Genomic DNA, 20,167 nt, shown 5'->3' with positions numbered 1-20,167 from the left:
AGAACGAGAAAAGTCTTAACATATATATCCTTTTTTGTAAACATATGACAAATGTGTGAGGGTGATGACGTCAGAGCATCGTCCTATGTGCCAGGGCTTAGCCCCGGACAGCCCCAGCCCAATTTAACCCCTGGGTATTTGTGAGGGAGCTCCTGTATGGCATTACCCCGCTGAAGCTCACCAAAGTTTAATAGATTTCATAGTTCAAAGTTTTGTCAAGTGTTTTGTTTATTGGTCAAATACTGGTTTCTAATGGTTTCTGAGGAGTTTTACTGGAATGAAAGAGCACAGAGTACAGAAGCAACAAAGGAGCATACTGCATTAAACCTGACCTTCACAGAGAGGTTGAAGTTCATGTGGAGAGGAGGCTTCAGTAGTCTGTCTGCACTCTGTTTAGTTGTGCTGTCTTACAATCAATACAGTAAATATAAGGTAAAGTGTGTAACCGGTTAGAACTCAAAGTTGCGATGAGGTCTTAAAATGTATGGAAAGGGTCTTAAAAAAGGTCTTAAAAGGTATTAAATTTGACTTCAGGATTCCTGCATATACCCTGATGTAAACATTCACAGTGCAGGGTGGAACAAGTATGTGAACCCTTGGATTGAATAACTGGTTGACCCTCCTTTGGCAGCAATAACCTCAACCAAACGTTTCCTATAGTTGCATATCAGACCTGCACAACGGTCAGGAGGAATTTTGGACCATTCCTCTTTACTAAAGTGTTTCAGTTCAGCAATACTCTTGGGATGTCTGGTGTGAATGGCTCTCTTGAGGTCATACCACAGCATCTCAATTGGGTTGAGGTCAGGACTCTGACTGGGCCGCTCCAGAAGGCCTATTTTCTTCTGTTGAAGCCATTCTGTTGTTGATTGACTTCTGTGCTTTGGGGCGTTGTCCTGTTGCATCACCCATCTTCTGTTGAGCTTCAGTTGGTGGACAGATGGCCTTAAGTTCTCCAGCTAAATGTCTTGATCAACTTGAGAATTCATTTTTCCGTGGATGATGGCAATCTGTCCAGGCCCTGAGGCAGCAGCCCCAAACCATGATGCTCCCTCCACCATACTTCACAGTTGGGATGAGGTTTTGATGTTGGTGTGCTGTGCCTTTTGTTCTCCACACATAGCGTTGTGTGTTCCTTCCAAACCACTCAACTTTGGTTTCATCTGTCCACAGAATATTTTGCCAGTAGTGCTGTGGAACATCCAGGTGCTCTTTTGCAAACTTCAAACGTGCAGCAATGTTTTTTCTGGACAGCAGTGGCTTCCTCCGTGGTGTCCTCCCAGGAACTCCATTCTGGTTCAGTGTTTTACGTATTACGTTTTTGTGTATGTTTTATAGGGCAGGGCAGCTTTAACCAACACCTCCAATCTGGTCTCAGTGATTGGACTCCGGGTTGGCTGGCTCCTGACTCCAATTAGCTCTTGAAGAAGTCTTTAGCATGGGGGTTCACATACTTGTTCCACCCTGCACTGTGAATGTTTACATGGTGTGTTCAATAAAAACATAAAAACATATCATTGTTTGTGTGGTTTTAGCTTAAGCAGACTGTGTTTGTCTATTGTTGTGACTTAGATGAAGATCAAAACACATTTTATGACCAATTGATGCAGAAATCCAGGAAGTTCCAAAGGGTTCACTTTTTCTTGCAACTGTATAAAGCAGGACAAAAAATGAAGAGCCGCTGATTTGAAAAAACAAAGTGGAGAGACGGCTGAGTGACCGCAGTGCAGAATCGCTGGATAGTTTAAATCTCCTAACAATGTTGTCCATTTTAGACGGAGGCTTATTAAATTTACAGCCCTTAGTAACATTCATTCTCTGGGCTCAATATGTGTCTTAGCCGTTTCCGTTGTGATCGCTAAATTCCCCTTGTTTATAATAATCACCGTTCCTTCAGCAGGATACTGCCGTGATTCAAATGTGATTTTAGCAAACGAGTGCTTTTGTTTTGAAATCACTTCCGAGAGTCTCGCCCCGCCCCTCGCTCCAAGGACCATTAGACCATTTAGTAAGTCAAAAAGCAAAAACGCCTCTCAGTTGCATGATTAATGCACGTTTGTAATCCTGAGGGGTTGAACCCAAGAAACAAGTGAATATTTTCTCTACCTCAATCAAAGGGAAATGTTTTGCATTTTAAACTGAGGTGGCATGGTAATATTTTTATACACTTTTCTGCCTTGATCTGATTTATGTATTTATACATAATGATGAAAATGTGCTTTATCTTCCAGGTGCTGTCAGAGTGGTTGTTCCAGAAGGTGGAGATGCTGTATTCCCTGTATCCATCGGCAGGGACGCTGAAAGAGATTACTTTGAATGGAGGAGAGTCGGTCCTGGAGGAGAAACTCTGCAGGAGGTTTTCAAGTATGATGCCGGCGACCACTACAACAACGGTCAACCAGGTCAGAGTGAGCAGTTCAAAGGACGAGTCTCACATTTTCCATCTGAACTGATGCACGGCAACGCCTCCATCGTCATCAGGAAGACGACGGCTGCAGACGCTGGAAACTACACCTGTTATTTTCCACGTCTCAAACCATCTCCAACATTCTACTTTAATCTTGCTGTTGGTGAGTACCTTCGTCAACACCTTGAAAAGTACATATCCAGGACATTGAGCTGAACATATGGTCACCTGCTGTATATTTCTTTATTCTAACTTTGTTGCTATTGGATCCACATGCATATTAGACAAGCACAAACAAAAACAACATAGTAAAGGATATTTCCAACATTACAGTAACTTTGAAATGTTTGAATTGCTGCCTAATCAACCCCAATGCTGATTTCCATTTGGTTACTGGTTTATAGAACTGCACCATTATGGCCAACATTGTAATCGCTGCTTCGTCACATGAATATTTGACCAAAGATGAATATATCTTATTTGTCTTTTAGATCAGGATACATCTCAGGTGAACCATGATGTGTGTGCTGCAGCTCTTAAGACCTCAGTCATTCAAATATTTAGATGCACGACCTTCATGTTGATTATTATCCTCACATTGCAGCAGGTATGTTCTAAGGACAGTGTTTTGAAGTGAAGGTATTGTTTTTCTAAATCTATGAATTATAATAATATTGGAGACAGAGTTGTAGCACACATTGCAGCTGTAATCAGTGACATCATCCATCCAGGGTGATTTCTCCTGATCTGTCTTTCAGGGTAGAGTCCCCTTCGTGAATCAGTCTTTTTTAGAGGGTGTGCCGGTGAACTAAACTAACCGAAGGCAGGAGGACGCTCATGTCTTGACGAAGTAGTTAAAAGTCACTATAGTTTAACGTGAAGGTAGAAATACTGAAAGGCCTTTGTTGTTGACCGTAGTGACTACAGATGGGGTCCAAGAATAGCACATTTTTGAATTGCCTTGTGTTGAAAGGTGTGATATAAATACACTTGCCTTTAATTAAAGAATGACTTGCACCAACAAAGACTCATTTTTAAACCCAATTAAAATTATGGTTCAACTCAAAATCATGTTACACGATTTGACATGTTCTACCTGTTCACAGCTGCCACTCCAAAGCCGTCCGTCACTATTCTCACAGCCACAGCAGACCGGGCTCTTCTGCAGTGTGAGGTTCCTGGTGCTTCTCTAAACACTAAAGCAGAGTGGCAGAGCAGAGATGGAAACAGACTGGAAGCTGAGGAGGAACGAGTCCCAGAGGAAGACCACGTCTTCATCTCTCTCAGCGTTAATGTGACCAGGACAGACCACTACCTCTGTGTGGTCTCTCAGGAGGACATCAAGCATCGGGCCTCTGCTCAGATCTATGTGTTCATCAACGGTGAGATGAGTTTCTCTGTGCTTTATTTAGGAAATACTCGTAGTTGTTGATAGGAGTAAAATAACCTGAAACAAGATATTAATAAGAGGACAATTAAAAGGTATTTTGAGAGCACAGCCATTACCATTATGGCAAATAATATTTGAAATGTATATTGTATGGAGAAATATTAAAATATGAACCAAATTCTAATGGAAAGTGATTCCTTGAAAGCAAAATGGTCCTCCTTCCCGCCATGGTCCTAATTGTGATGTGAACTATGAGACGTGTGTTAGCCCCTCCCCACTGTGATAACCATCACTTGATAAACAGATTTGAACCCTATTGTAGTTCCAGTAATCCAAAGTTCGATTGACAGATAGCAGATAAGCTTGACTCGGACAAGATACGTCTCAGGATAGTTTGTTTGACTCGTTACTTCAGCAAAAAGGTATCAAATACAAACACATATTTTCGCAGGTCAAAACCGATGTTGCTCTGTGCGTCTCTCTCCTTCTCACACACACAATCACCAGCAGCTGCCGTCGCCTATGCCGTCAATTTCACACGGCTGGTTCAAATGAATGATATGATAACACTAACAACAAAGGATTATAATATTCACATATATCAAACTATACATTTGAACATACAGGACTGTCTCAGAAAATTAGAATATTGTGATAAAGTTCTTTATTTTCTGTAATGCAATTAAAAAAACAAAAATGTCATACATTCTGGATTCATTACAAATCAACTGAAATATTGCAAGCCTTTTATTATTTTAATATTGCTGATTATGGCATACAGCTTAAGAAAACTCAAATATCCTATCTCTAAAAATTAGAATAGTTCCTCAGACCAAGTAAAAAAAAAAGATTTATAACAGCAAAACACAATCAAACATTTGAAAATGTCCATTAATGCACTCAGTACTTGGTTGGGAATCCTTTTGCACGGATTACTGCATCAATGCGGCGTGGCATGGAGGCAATCAGCCTGTGGCATTGCTGAGGTGTTATGGATGCCCAGGATGCTTCAATAGCGGCCTTTAGCTCATTAGCATTGTTGGGTCTGGTGTCTTTCAGCTTCTTCTTCACAATACCCCACATATTCTCTATGGGGTTCAGGTCAGGGGAATTTGCAGGCCAATCGAGGACAGTAATGCCATGGTCAGTACACCAGTTACTGGTGGTTTTGGCACTGTGGGCAGGTGCCAGATCATGCTGGAAAATGAATTCCTCATCTCCATAGAGCTTTTCAGCAGACGGAAGCATGTAGTTCTCTAAAATCTCTTGGTACACAGCTGCATTTACTCTGGGCTTGATGAAACACAGTGGACCAACACCAGCAGCTGACATGGCTCCCCAAACCATCGCTGACTGTGGGAACTTCACACTGGATTTCAAGCAACTTGGATTTTGCTCCTCTCCAGCCTTTCTCCAGACTCTGGCGCCTTGACTTCCAAATGAAATACAAAACTTGCTTTCGTCTGAAAAGAGGACTTTGGACCACTGTGCAACTGTCCAGTGCTTCTTTTCCTTAGCCCAAGTCAGACGCCTCTTCCGTTGTCTTGAGTTCAGAAGTGGCTTGACCATGGGAATACGGCTATTGTAGCCCATTTCCCGGACACGTCTGTGAACAGTGACTTTTGATACCTGGACTCCAGCTTCAGTCCACTGTCTTTGAAGCTCCCCCAAATTCTGGAAGCGACTCTTCTTCACAATGCTGTTAAGGCTGCGGTCATCTCTCTTGGTTGTGCAGCGTTTCCTGCCACATTTCCCCCTTCCAACAGACTTTTTGTGGATGTGCTTTGAAACTGCACTCTGTGAACAGCTTGCTCTTTGAGAAATTTCTTTTTGTGTCTTACCCTCCTGATGGAGGGTGTCAATGACGGTCCTCTGGACAGCAGTCAGATCAGCAGTCTTCCCCATACTTGTGATTTAGTTTACTGAACCAAGCTGAGTGTTTTTCAAGGCTCAGGAAACCCTTGCAGGTGTTTCGAGTTAATTAGACGATTCAAGTGATTCGTTGAACACCCTACTAGTATACTTTTTCATGATATTCTAATATTTAGAGATAGGATATTTGAGTTTTCTTAAGCTGTATGCCATAATCAGCAATATTAAAATAATAAAAGGCTTGCAATATTTCAGTTGATTTGTAATGAATCCAGAATGTATGACATTTTTGTTTTTTTAATTGCATTACAGAAAATAAAGAACTTTATCACAATATTCTAATTTTCTGAGACAGTCCTGTATGGCTCCTACACCTATATAACAGAAACATACAACACTAACTTATTCCTTTGGGGCCTTTTTCCACGCTGTCAGTGTGCTTTCATTTTCTTTGTGATGTTTTTCAGAGAAAGAGAGCACCAACACCGAGGCTATTGTTGCCATCACTTTAGTGGTTTCATCGGCTGTCATTATTGTGGCAGTTGTTGCAGTGGTGGCTTTGCTTGAACGTAGGAAGTGCATCAAAATACTCCACAATAAAGGTACGTTTATATCATTCTATTGTATTTATTTCTAATTTGCAGACAACAGAGTGTTGTCTGTCTCTTCTCAGGTGTGCTTCATTGAGTTAGTGTTTACATCAGGTTGATTTATTGACCCCACAAACATCAATATATAAACGATGATACCATACGACTGACTGTGATTAATCTACAGCAGTGAAAATAGAGAACTAGCTGAATGAGAAGTGAATCTAGTATAAATAAAAGTATCAGTCAGACTGCTGATGAGAGTCTGATGGTCCTCAGGGTTCATCTGTCAATCACACATTCAGTCAGTAACTAACACACACTGCCAACATGGACATGTTTGGTTTGGGTTATAAATAATATTTCTGCGTTGACTTTATGTAATCTATGTTTTTATTCTCTCTGCTGCAGGTTCTGCTCTGAAGGGAAAATATATGATCAACATGGACGACGGTTTGATTATAGATGTTTCAAAGCAGCGACCGCAGTCAGTCGAAGGTTTGTTAGCTTAACTTCTGAAGTAAAGGTGTGTGTCTGAGTTTCCTGAGTGAGAGGACATTGAGGCTGCTCCTCACCTGGGTGCAGACCTTCAGAAACCTTTCTGAGGAGTCAGGTTAGAATTAGGTTTGGTTGCTCTCCGGTGCTCCGGTGCATTGGATCAGATATTTAATATTAAACTCTCTTTATAAACCCAACGTTAACCCTTTGTTTCCACACAGCTTTGTTCTGTGATTGTAATTCTGTAAAGTATACAGAGAGAGCCCATAGTGTTCAAGGCAAGGAACCTGAAGCGTTGCAGAGACAAACACAGGACCAGAAGATCAGAATAATAGAATCATTACATGTACATGAAAGCTTGCTGTTATTAAACGTTGCTTTATGACAGTGGTCGCCAACCAGTCGATCGCGAGTGTGGTGCGGGTAGATCGCGGACCGTTAAAAAAAAAAGTAACAAAAGAAAGAAATCAAATTTAAAATAATAATGTTGGAAAAATATGTTTTTAGATGTAAACCTATCATCCACCACCCCGTTAGCAGGTGCCACTTGATTGACGTATATTTGAGACACCTCAGTAATATAATACATTAACCGTGCTTTACGTGAACCTCATCATGAGTCATGACACTAGAGAGGACGGCAGGCCTGTAATTTCCCGTGTTCAGTGAATGCAACAGAGGCAAGACACAATCAGAGAGTTGAATGGAAATACATTTGTGCTTGTGTCATTCAAGCTCGGCTCTGTGTGCGTGTGGCAATAGCGCATTTAGTGTGATAGAGAGAGCGAGAGAGCGAGAGAGAGGGACCGGTGCTAGCGGGGACCGTGATGTTAGCATCTGGTTAGCTAGCTGCACTATCGGATATAAGGAGCTGTTTCCACAACAAGCTGGAGGAGAGTCCTCCCCTGTCAGACTGAGGGGCTCAGGTGAGCTAAAGGACTCTCAAAGTGTTTAGAACGGTTTTGTCACAAATTATTTAAAAGATTATTTCCGCGGCACACCTTCATATGATCATTATAGTTATACAAACAATAAGAGAATACATGAAAAACAGGTATGAAATACTATGGCAGTAAAACAAGAATACAGTTTGAAAGGGGAGTGATTTGTAAAATATCCATAAAGAAAAACAAAAATCTGTTTACAGTTGTGTTTCACCTGGGTGCTGAGAGATGAATCCATAGATCTCTTCATGTTGATCTCAAAGTGCACCAGATTGATGCTTTCAACTTCAATATTTAAAAAAAAAATTAAGTAATATTTCTGCGTTGACTTTATGTAATCTATGTTTTTATTCTCTCTGCTGCAGGTTCTGCTCTGAAGGAAGAAGAGGAGATCAACATGGGAAACGGTTTGTCTAACGGGACAAACGGCCTTGTTGGAGTTCCTTCAGAGGAGCCACTGAGGCCAGTCGAGTGATAGCGTTACATCTGATGAAAAGGTGTGTGAACAACCTGAGTTTCCTGAGTGAGAGGACATTCAGGTCCTCACCTGGTGCAGACCTTCAGCCTCTCTGAGGGGCCAGCTAGAATGAGGTTTCTGTTAAACAAGAGGTACTCCACATCTGTGGCTCCTGCTGTAAAACTGCCCCAAAGATGAAAAACCGAAACCTCTTCTCCACACAGCTTGGTTTTGTATCCTGAGTGAGCCCCGAGTGATCAAAGCTATGAAATGTAGTTTAGCCATCAAGTGTTTTGAGACTTTATGGACCTGGAGCATTACGGACACAAGAAGTAATAACATATGAAGCCTGCAGTTATTACACTAAAGAGCAGGGTATGTTAATCAGCTACTTTAGCAAAGTGCAACTATTCACCATTTCTTCATTGGACCAGTTTCTTATTAAATGACATAGTTTCACTTCCAACATAGTCGAGCAAATGAATGGAAGGAAATAGCATGTTAGCTTATTCGCTAATTTAGCATATGGTGCTGCCTTCCTGATGCGTTCAGTTCACTCATGGGTCTGAAACATGCTGCTGAAGGTAAGAAACTTCTAAATACTTGAAGCTCGTTCTAGACGGATGTTCCCAGAGGAAGGAATACACTTCAGTTTGATCACATTCAAACACAAAGCTGAAAAATATCCTGAAACAAGATATTAAAAAGAAGATAATTAAGTTAAAATGAGTTAAAGGTATTTTGACAGCACCGGAATTTAAGGGATAATCTTAAAGGGAATCTATTTTTAAAAAAATGTAATATGTGTTTTGAAAAATGGTTAAAAACAAGAAATTTTTAATGAGAAGCGTTTCCTTAAAAATAACATGAAGGTAAAGAGGAAGGGTTTTTAATCGATCAAACTTAATAGATTTTACAGAATGAGTTCACATCTGAAGGACCAGCTTGTCATCTGGCAAATCAGCAAAGATTGAAAAGGTACTACCGTAATTTTCGGACTATAAGCCACGCCTTTTTCCCCATTTTTCAACGGTGCGGCTAATCTATGGATTTTTACAGCTAACGGCCACCACCTTTAACTCTATGGGCTCTATGGCCGGTCCGCGCCCCCCACCTTTAAGCGGCGGGCTCCAGCAGGAAAAGCTGGAGGCCGGAAAAGAGTGAGACAGGTAGAGCGCAAAAGTAAAAGTGGCTTATATTCAGGTGCGCCTTATAGTCCGAAAATTACGGTACTTAAAAAAAAAAAAAAAAAGTGTTATACCCTTCAGGTTGCAGCTGTTCTAATAATAATAATAATAATAGCATATTTCTCTTCTAATAAAATGTTTTAAAGGTTATTGGATAACCAGACTTAATGAGCTGATGACGATGAATTTAAATCCCTCTCAGATCTGAGCTAGGTGTGAACGCAGCAGAGAAACTCTGAGAGAGAGAGTTACCGTCAGAGAACACAGGAAAGGTCTCAACTACATCTACATGAGCCTAACACTGGGACAAAACAGTTTGAATTAAACCTCATGCAAATTGTTGGACATAAATCTGAGCCTTGTGTGAAGAGGACTTTAATATCGTAGATGAGAAGAAGCACTTTATCAAATCTGAGATTGTTGTAAACATGAATAAAGTTAAGGGTCTTCTCTGTGGGTTTGTAGTGAGTTTCCCCAAGCACTTACATTTAGGGGAAAGTAGATTCACTTTAAACTCTCTTATTGTTCCAGTTTAACGTCTCCTCGTAATTATCTCTTACATTTTCCCTGTTAAAAAATAATGTGTCTTGTAAATATTTGAGTTTTATTTTGTCATGAAGGAGTGTGCTGGAAAAACTCTTGCTAAACTAAAGACGTGCCTTTTTATGGAATATATTTGTGTGATGCTCAGGTACTGTTTGGTGATGTGTTTCAAAAAGACATGCATCACTTTCTATGATAAACCAAAGACTGAATCTGTCAGAAATTATCCTCATGAAGTTTAATGAACTGTCTGTTACAGGGTTCGTTTCTAAACAGATTAGTTTTTTTGTTTTCTTTATTTGTGTGCAATTCAGGGAATTTCTATCACTTTTTTGAACTCTTTTTCAATTTATAATTGTTTTGTCATTCTGGATGTTATTTGACTGATATTCTTATGAATGTATTAAATATATGTTTACATGTCTGGGGATTATTTAACTGTACATCATGTGGTTACAGTCTCAGTGAGAATTATTGAGGATTTCTTTAAGTTTCAGATGAAAAATGTGTATTTTAATATTCTCAGTTTCTCTTTTCTTTACTCTCACACTCTAAGCTAATGCTCCTGGGGCCGTATTCACAAAGGATTTTTGGGCTAAAAGTAGCTCCTAACTGGCGAATTTAGGAGAAACTCCTAAACATAATGGGCGTGTCAGTCTTACATTTAGGACTCCTAATTGTATTCACTAAGAGCAATTCACAAAGTATTTTAGGCCTAAAAGTAGCACCTAAGTTTAGGAGAGCTTAAAAGACCTCGAGAGGACTCCTAACTCAGTAAGACCTATTCACAAAGAATCTGAAAATGGCTGCGAGACGAAATGTTTTGGAGACAATGGAAGACTGTGAATTGATCAAGAGATATGGCTAAATCGTGAGGGTATCAAACTTGTTGTGGAATTAGTGCGGGATGCAATAACATCCCCGACTAACAGGAATAACCCGATTAGTCCGGAAATAAAATGTTTGGCAACACTACGATATTTAGCAACAGGGAAAATGCAACTTTGCAATGCCGACGATTTAGGGATATCGCAACCATCAGTCAGCCGTGCCATAAACCAAACCATCAACGCGCTCTCTAGACCACATATCATCCAACAGTTTATCCGGTTTCCTTTGGACAATCAACAACTACACAGGATCAAAGCCAACTTCATGGCAATTGCAGGTATGCCCGATGTGGTCGGTGCTATTGACGGGACGCACATAAAAATAATTGCGCCATCAAAAGATGAGGACGTGTTCGTCAATAGAAAGAAAGTACATTCCATCAACACGCAGATTGTTTTCATTCATCATGATAGGGGGGCTTGAACGGAGGTATGGGCTGTTATTGAAAGTGTTTAAGTGCTGGAAATATGCTCATTGGATAATAGTTTGCAGGGTGCTTTTAATTGCCTCCTTGATTTAATGCAATTTACGTATTTTTATTGTTTGCTCTCTCTCTTTAACGTGCATATACAACGTCATTATCGTGGTCTGCACAAACTTTTCATCATGCGTGTATTCTGCTAACTGCACTGTCCATAACTATTTGATAGGAATACATTTCTAGGCGAGGCTATTTCCTTGTTTTAGTGGGCTCGTTTGTGGGATGTTGCGGATGAGTTTCACCGAGACCGCCTGCTCTGAACAACCAATCACCGTACTGACCGCTTCTAAACTCATGCACGAGAATCAACGTAATCCATAGCAACGGCGCGTCACTCTTAGTGATTTATCCTTAGTATGACTAGGTCTCAGCGGCTTTGTGAATAACTTTAGAAAAAACTCCTACGTAAAATGTTTTAGCGCGAGTTAGGAGCACTCCTAGCGGTAAGATAAAATGCTTTGTGAATACGGCCCCTGAACATGTTATAATGTCAACATGCTGAGCATATTATCTGCCAAAAATGAACTTGTTGTTTATAATGCCATTTAAGAAATGCAGATTTTTTATAAATATATTTTTAAATAAACCCTGTTTATGTGACTGCACCTGTTTTCATGTTTTTATTGTACTGTGTTTGTTCTGATGCAACACCTGTCTCACTAACGACTACAGAAAAATGTAATTTATATTGAATGTAATTGATTTTGGTAAAACACGGTACATCAATAAAAGCATTGTCATTAAAGTAATTCACTGTTTTTCAGTAATGTAGTAAAAACAAAACTCTGAAGACATACTCGCACGATCTGTGTAAAGATTTAAGCGTTTGGAGACACATGGCAACCCTCACATTAATAATAATACACTTTATACCTTTCATGCAACATGCAGCCCAAAGAGCTTTACAGAGACCACACAAAGAGTGAGGGACATTATTAACAACAAGTTATAAACAAACAAAGGCTTATATCTCATTTCATTTGTTCCGTTCATGGAATGCTAAACTTCATGTATAATAATGAACATAACATGTCTCTGTAAACACACCGTGAACCGAAAAGGAGCAGGGAGAAGAAGATAATCTCATACGACCCGCCCCTTTCTAAATAAATAGAAATAGATGGTCTGTCCTTCGTATTTCTTTTTCACAGCCAAACATAACAGTATCTTAGGAGAATAAGAGAAACACAAGAAATACTGATTTCCCACTTGACGGTTAACGGAAAGAAACAAAACACACCAACACGAAACCTCACATGTATAAGGGAAAGGAAAAGTGCAACACCGTCATCTGAGTCCTGCTGGAGGAGAAGGTGGAGAGCGGAGCATCATAATAACAATAATAACAATGGGACCTGTACATAAAGGACAGACATCACATCAAAGACATCTAACATATTTACCGAAGCAGGACCAGAGTACATTCTTCACATTCTGCTTCAGATAGTCCCATTTTTCTTAATTTATACAATTCCTTTAACGGAAAAATAGAGTTTGATATCACAGAGCCATCAAACATGATCAGTGAGACCAATACAATGACCCCAACATAAAAACATGGGTCTTTAATCTACTTTAAAAGCTCCAATGGGAAGCTGCTCCACAGAAACAGAAAGCAGCCTCCCCAGATCTCTGAATATAGGGTTAGGAATAATAAGGTTACACTGAACGTCTACTTTGTTTATTCATACGGCACATTTCAACACAAGGCAACTCAAAGTGATTTAAACAAAGACATTAAGAAACACATTATAACATGTCATTTAAAACCAGTCATTACAAAGCAAAGAGAATCAAATAAACACAACACATGAATAACACAGGTTTAAAAGAGACGAGTAAAGGTTACAGAGCAGTGTGAGACACGAGTAAAGGTTACAGAGCAGTGTGAGACACGAGTAAAGGTTACAGAGCAGTGTGAGACACGAGTAAAGGTTACAGAGCAGTGTGAGACACGAGTAAAGGTTACAGAGCAGTGTGAGACACGAGTAAAGGTTACAGAGCAGTGTGAGACAGGAGTAAAGGTTACAGAGCAGTGTGAGACAGGAGTAAAGGTTACAGAGCAGTGTGAGACACGAGTAAAGGTTACAGAGCAGTGTGAGACACGAGTAAAGGTTACAGAGCAGTGTGAGACACGAGTAAAGGTTACAGAGCAGTGTGAGACACGAGTAAAGGTTACAGAGCAGTGTGAGACACGAGTAAAGGTTACAGAGCAGTGTGAGACACGAGTAAAGGTTACAGAGCAGTGTGAGACAGGAGTAAAGGTTACAGAGCAGTGTGAGACACGAGTAAAGGTTACAGAGCAGTGTGAGACACGAGTAAAGGTTACAGAGCAGTGTGAGACACGAGTAGTAGAAGCATTAGAGGATGAAACCCAGCACACACAGGGAGTTGAACCTCTGCACTTAACCCATCCTAGTACTGGGAGCAGCGGGCAGCGTGCAGCCTTGCTCAAGGGCACCTCGGCAGTGACCAGGAGGGGAACTGGCACCTCTCCTACAGAATCAGTGAATCCAATGAACTCAGAGTGAAATATCAGATCAGAGGGTCTTCTCCATGTTGTCTTCAGCGATCGTCTGTTCTGTTAAATGTCTCCTTGTCTCTTGTCTTGGTGTCTGTCTGTGTTCATGTTGCACGTGGAGCAGCTGTGAGGATATTTGGAAATAACAATTTGATTATATTGGCAACATATTACATTCTCAAAGGTTTATTTCTCATGTCTTCCACGTGTTTTGGATTATTTAATGACATGGCACTTCATGATAACAGATCAATTACAGAACCTTTCTGATGTTTTGGTTGAAACTGTTGTTGTTGACATTATGGTTTCTTCCTAAATGCAAAAATGTTTGTCAAGGAAAGCTTTAATTGAAATCACTTTATCTTGATAAGTGAAACATATCTTTAGAAATAGATAAATGATAATAATAAATGTTTAGTGACTTTTACAATAAAACTCTAGTGGTCATTTAAAAATCTTATATTCAAATGTATAATAATAAGTATACATTAATATATAGTATATTTTTCTGAATTTAATTACTTTAACAATTACTTTATTTAAGTAATGGGAACTGGTTATTTTACATAAATGCTACAAAGCTGCTGATATTGATGTTTTCCCGTTACAATTGTAGGTTTTAAAGAAATACATTTAAAAAACACACCCACAGCGAGTCACAGGAGAATTTAGTATGTTTGAGTTGAGAAGAGCAATTATTAGTGCTCGTCAAACCACTCCTGGGAAAGATGGTGTTTGTTACAAAATGCTGGAACACATGACAGATAACACACTAGTCATTGTGTTAAGGTTGTTTAATAGGGTGTGGGATTCTGGCCAACTTCCTTCAGTGTGGAAACAAGAGATAATAGGCTAGTGTCCATCCTAAAGCCAGGGAAAGACCCTTCAGATCCATCTAGCTACAGGCCTATTGCCCTGACATCTCATTTATGCAAAATCATGCAAAGAATGGTTACAGACAGGTTAACATATATCTTAGAAAGTAAAGCTCTGTTGTCCCCATATCAAAGTGGGTTCCCTAGGGGTCGGAATACAATGGATTCTATATTGTGCTTAGAATCAAACATCAGGAAAGCACAGACCAACAAGGAAGTAGTGATTGCAGTCTTCTTTGATATTGAAAAGGCTTATGACGTGCTCTGGAAGGAAGGACTACTAATCAAGTTCAAATCATTGGGAATTGGTGGTAAAGCATATAATTGGGCTATGAATTTTTTACTGGACAGAAAAATACAAGTAAGAGTAGGTGCAGAATATTCAAGTGTTTATGCTGTGGAAAATGGTACTCCACGTTGCTGTTCAATATAATGATACATGACATTTTTAATCAAGTTCATCCAAGTGTGGGGAAATCTTTGTATGCAGATGATGGGGCTTTGTGGGCAAAAGGCCGCCATGTAGCACATGTTGGAAAGAAAATACAAGCTGCAATAGTTGAAGTGGAGAAATTGACAAATAAATGGGGATTCAAACTGTCAGTAGCTAAGACCTATATCGTTAAAATTGTATGAGCAACCTCTTGAACAGGTTAATACAATAAGATTGTTGGTGTTTGGTTTGACGGAAAGCTAACATGGAGCAATCATATAGGAAAAGTTCAAAATAAATGTAAAGAGGTCAACAATGTACTTCGGTGTTTGGCGGGACAGGAGTGGGGAGCGAGTAGGTCATCACTTCTGAATATATATTGGGCACTCATGAGACCTGTATTCGATTATGGGTGTATAGCAGTGGCGGGCCGTGCATTTCACACCTAGGCCTTCAGTGATGTCCTACACAGTCCTACCTGAATTATTCCACCTCTTAATACCATCATTATGACGCCATGGCTCTAGAAACTATACATTTAGACAGAAACGCAGTATAACCGGGCGTTGCATCACCTTAACATAGTCAAGTACAACAGAGTTATATTAATATTTCCGAAGCATTTATAATCAATATATCCGCATTTACAATTAAGAGTGTTAAACTACCAGCTTTAAGATCGCTTGGATACGGTCAAAACTTAAAAATAAAAGGGGCTTTTAAGGCATTAGTCTACAAAGTTTTATTAAGTCCACCAAACCAAGTTTGTTCACTAAACAGCGCATTGTCGCACCCAAAGCAGTTTCATTTAAGAAACGTGACGATAAAGACACAAACTATTCACTGAAAATAAAAGAAAACAAACAAATAATTTGCATTTGTTCATGAGGATATATTTGCGACAGTGGTGAAAGTGTATTCCTAGCACTGAATGTCCACTTTGATAAAGGTTAAACCAAAACAATTCAACAAGTCTCCTTGAGTACTTTTACTGCACAGCTGAGCCAGTTGCGCCACACACATCTCTATATCTCTTGCAGAAGCATCAAACATTTATTTTTTATATATTTGTCATTTTAATTACATATATATTAATTCGTTAATATTGATTTAATATTAACGACATAAAATGACAAAAATATATTAAAATAAAATAAAAAATAAAATGCTTTGTACTCACCAAAACAACTGATTATTTGAATACAAAATCCATCCTCCTTTCTTTCCTCAAGAAGACTTCAATGACTCTGTTGTACAGTTTATCTGTGCGTTTCAGTTCCACCAATAAGTCATTTTCTATAGACATGAAGGCTAATGATGAAAGCCTAGTCTGTCCAGTAGAATTTCTGGCATAAGTTTGAATTCGCTTTAAGGCCGAGAATGACCGCTCGACAGAAGCAGTGGACACAGGGATAGTCACTGCCACACATGCCAATGTGTAAAGCTGCCCCATGCTCTCACTCAGATTGTTCTGCTTAAGGAAATCAAGGAGATCAATGGGACTTTTCCCTTCAAAATCAGTCATGGCATACATTACGGTCAGTTCTGTTTTTAGCCGGGACAGATCGAACAGTGTTCCGTGACTCTGTGTTAATTTGGCTAAGGCTGTATGCGGGAATTTTTTCCGGTAGGTCTGAAAGTGCTGGGGGTCCAGGAAGGAGAGAAACATAAATTTTTCGTGGTCTTGAAACCTACTCCGTATCTGGAAAAGAATGTTGTCCAGAATATTGCTGTGGAGTTGTTGGTAGTATGCGCGAAGGTCTCCTTGTGCTGTACGTGGGCCTCTGCGTGCGCTCGGACCACTTGAGATGCGCGCTGTGTCCTCGTAGATCTGACGAAACTGGCACCTCTCTCGCTCAATTGTGTCACAAAACTCGTTCACCCTTGTCAGACAGAATTGTACATCCAATGTTTGTTTCTGTAGTATTCCAAAGAGCACATCTGAATGCTTAAAAATCCCATTGAATGTTTCAAGCAAAAAACAAAACTCAAAATCATCCAGACGTGCATTAAATCCATCAGCGCTAAGCATAGTATCCCCAGCATACTCCTCATGATGTTCCAGTATGTGGTCAAACACCTCCTTTAGGGAAACTCTCTTCTCAAAGACTGCATTGACCAATCTCGATGTATATTGCCACCGCGTTGGTGCAACATTAGGAAGACGACGCTTGCAAATGTCATCCAGCAGTTGCGTGCGCTTAGGGGATCTGGAGAAAAATGCTGCAAGGCCATTGAGGCTGGCAAAAAAGACCTTGCATTCTTTAAGCTTTGAGGCCCCTTGAGTCAGTACTAAATTTAGTCGATGTGCATAGCAGTGAATGAATAAGGCCATAGGTGCCCTCTCCTTAACTTTAGCCTGCACCCCGTTTAGTCCAGATGCCATGACCGCTGCGCCATCATAACACTGTGCCACAACTTTATCCAGACTACATTCATATTCCTCCATGAAACGGAAAATAAGAGCGGCAATGTCATCAGCTCGCTTGCCGCTTGTAACATCTTCAAATCTGACAAACCGCTCCTTGACACCTGTGTCCGTCACATAACGCAGGACAAGTGCCAGTTGTGCTACATTACCCACGTCTGTCGTTTCGTCCACCATAACAGCGACAAAGGGTGCTTTTTTAATCTCCATTTTGATCTCTTCTCCCATCACTTCAGCAATAGCATAAATCAGGTCGTTTTGTATTTTGCCTGACGTCCCAGTAAACACTTTGTTTGTGGACAGGTGGTAATGCAAGTCTGTGTTGTTCTCAGCAAGCAAAGAAAGAAGCTCCACGTAGTTTCCTCTGTTTCTGGACTCGGCGCTTTCATCGTGTCCCCTAAATGAAAGTTCCTGTTTACCCAAAAACAGGACACAATCAATCAGTCTTTTCAATATTTCCCTATTTTTGTTCACCCTTTCGTTGTGGAGCTCCGTTTCCCGGCGCACTTGTTCGTTGAGCTGTAGATCCACTCGGGTGTCCCCAAAGGTTTTCAAAAGCACCATTGCTTGTAAGTGCCCAGCCGTGCTTTGGTGTCTCGTTGCTGCCTTGGTTAGACAACTCAAGTTTGCAAATCCAGTGTGGCTCCAAACACCAAATCGATCAGTTGCAAATAGCAGGCATTCCCAGCAGTACAATTTGCAGTGCCTCTCGGAGGCTGTGAGCCAGGGGTACCGCTCGTAGTTAGTGATTTGAAAGTGGCGGACAAACCCTTTCCCCCGCTGTGATAGGCTCGCTAGCGTCGGGGTTGGCCGTTCTCTTCTCACGATGTCTAGCTTTTCTTGAAAAGTTCGTCTTGAAAATGGCGTTGTAATTATATCTGCGACCAAATCGATCTCTTCTCCTCCTTCAGCCATTGTGGGTTGAAAAAAAACAGCTTGTAGAAATCTACACAAATTAGCTCGTTCAAATTCAAGTTCAGTTTGCTAGCTCTACATAGCTCTGCCTCTCAATAGTGCGTATCCAATCAAAAGACGTGCACGTGCTAACGTCATCGTACGCCTGCTAGCTGGCCCGTTGTCGCCAACTCAAAATCTGATTGGTTAACGCCACAGTTTTGTTTCCGTTCACTTTAATCTACAGGCGCCCGCACTGTTGATTCTGAAGGCCTAAGGGCAGATTTCTTGGACCCTGGCAACACATTATGGCTGAAATATGATTGGATAAAAGCTCTAACATAAAGGCCAACCCTCCAAATCTCGTTCTGAGGCTGGAAGCAGCGCAACCAAGAGGAAAGCTATGAAATGAAGAGAATAGACTACAGGGAATAATTTAATACATATTTGTGGAAAAAATATATCAAAATTTAATTTATATTCTGATGATGTTTAGGCCAGCAGAGAAGGCCTTGCTGGCCCTGACGGCCCACCACTGGTGTATAGCGTTCATGGCAGCAGCAGAATCAAACCTTAACAAACTGGATGTCCTACAAGCTCAGGCCCTGAGAATTTGTAGTGGAGCTTTTAAAACATCTCCAGTATCAGCAATACAGGTGGAAATGGGAGAAATGCCTTTAAGGATAAGAAGAGTGAAGTTAATGTTGGCGTACTGGGTGAACCTTCAGGGGCATGGTGATAGTCATCCTGCGAAAAGTATTTTGAAAGACTGCTGGGAGCACAATGAGTCACATTTAATATGTTTTGGATGGATTGGCGATGTTAAAGCAGCAAGTATAGGTTTGAATCAAATACAGTATTGCCCCACAGCTCCAATCTCGTCCATTCCACCCTGGTTATTCCCTTTGCCAAGTGTAGACCTCAATATACAAAGGGAGTTAAAGGAAAAGAAAAAAAAAACCAGTATGGCGCATAGTCCAGAATTATTTTGCAAGATATCACTCAGACTCAACAATCATATTTACAGATGGTTCCAAAGATCCAGAGACAGGGCGTGCAGGGGCAGCAGTTTATACCCCAGTGAGTAATTCACATATCAAGAAAAGGGTAACAGACCATGTGTCAGTATACACCACAGAGTTGTTGGCATTGGTACTGTCATTGAAATGGATAGAGGAGAAAGGAATACATAATACTGTAATAGCATCTGACAGCTTTTCAGCTTTATCGAGTATACGATCAGGCAGATCTTCATCTAGAATGGACATAATAAATGAAATATATCTAATTTTATATAAAATGCAAATCAAAGGCAAAGCAACTCGTTTCATCTTCCTGCTCATGTTGGTGTGGAGGGTAATGAACAGGTGGATATTCTGGCCAAACAAACACTCAGAAGTATGAACATAGACATAGAAGTTCCACTCAGCAAAGCGGAGGTTAAAACATTTATTCAGAAATATGCACAAACAACATGGCAAGAACATTGGGACCTTAGTGATGGAAGGAATTGGTGGGGTTTAAAAGAAGGGATGAAAATGTCATTTCTTGGATGAGAATAGGTCACACAGGTCTCAATCATACTTTAAGTATAATAGCAAAGCATCCGACCGTAAAGTGTACACACTGCAGCCAGCCAGAAACTGTTGAGCATGTTTTACTGCTTTGCAGGAAATATAGTACTCAGAGAAATGTGCTTTTCCAGACACTGAAGAAAGCAAAATTCCATGACTTGTCGCTATCAGGACTGTTAGGG

At 40.4% G+C, this 20,167-nt stretch overlaps 1 protein-coding gene across 1 annotated transcript; it reads left to right on the top strand.

The window, feature by feature from the left end:
• The first annotated feature begins 3,071 nt into the window (after window positions 1-3,071).
• Window positions 3,072-12,009, top strand: LOC307026935 (uncharacterized protein). The gene is made up of 4 exons (XM_079695091.1): window positions 3,072-3,789; window positions 6,137-6,271; window positions 6,671-6,757; window positions 8,067-12,009. The coding sequence occupies exons 1-4, from the start codon at window positions 3,495-3,497 to the stop codon at window positions 8,174-8,176; spliced, it is 627 nt and encodes a 208-aa protein (XP_079551217.1). The 5' UTR covers window positions 3,072-3,494; the 3' UTR covers window positions 8,177-12,009.
• The last annotated feature ends 8,158 nt before the right edge of the window (window positions 12,010-20,167 follow it).

The sequence above is a fragment of the Notothenia rossii genome, assembly GCF_949606895.1.
Source record: "Notothenia rossii genome assembly, contig: scaffold_154, whole genome shotgun sequence".
Lineage (NCBI taxonomy): Eukaryota > Metazoa > Chordata > Actinopteri > Perciformes > Nototheniidae > Notothenia > Notothenia rossii.
Note: the sequence above shows the minus strand (reverse complement) of the source record. Positions and strands in the feature narration are given on the sequence as shown.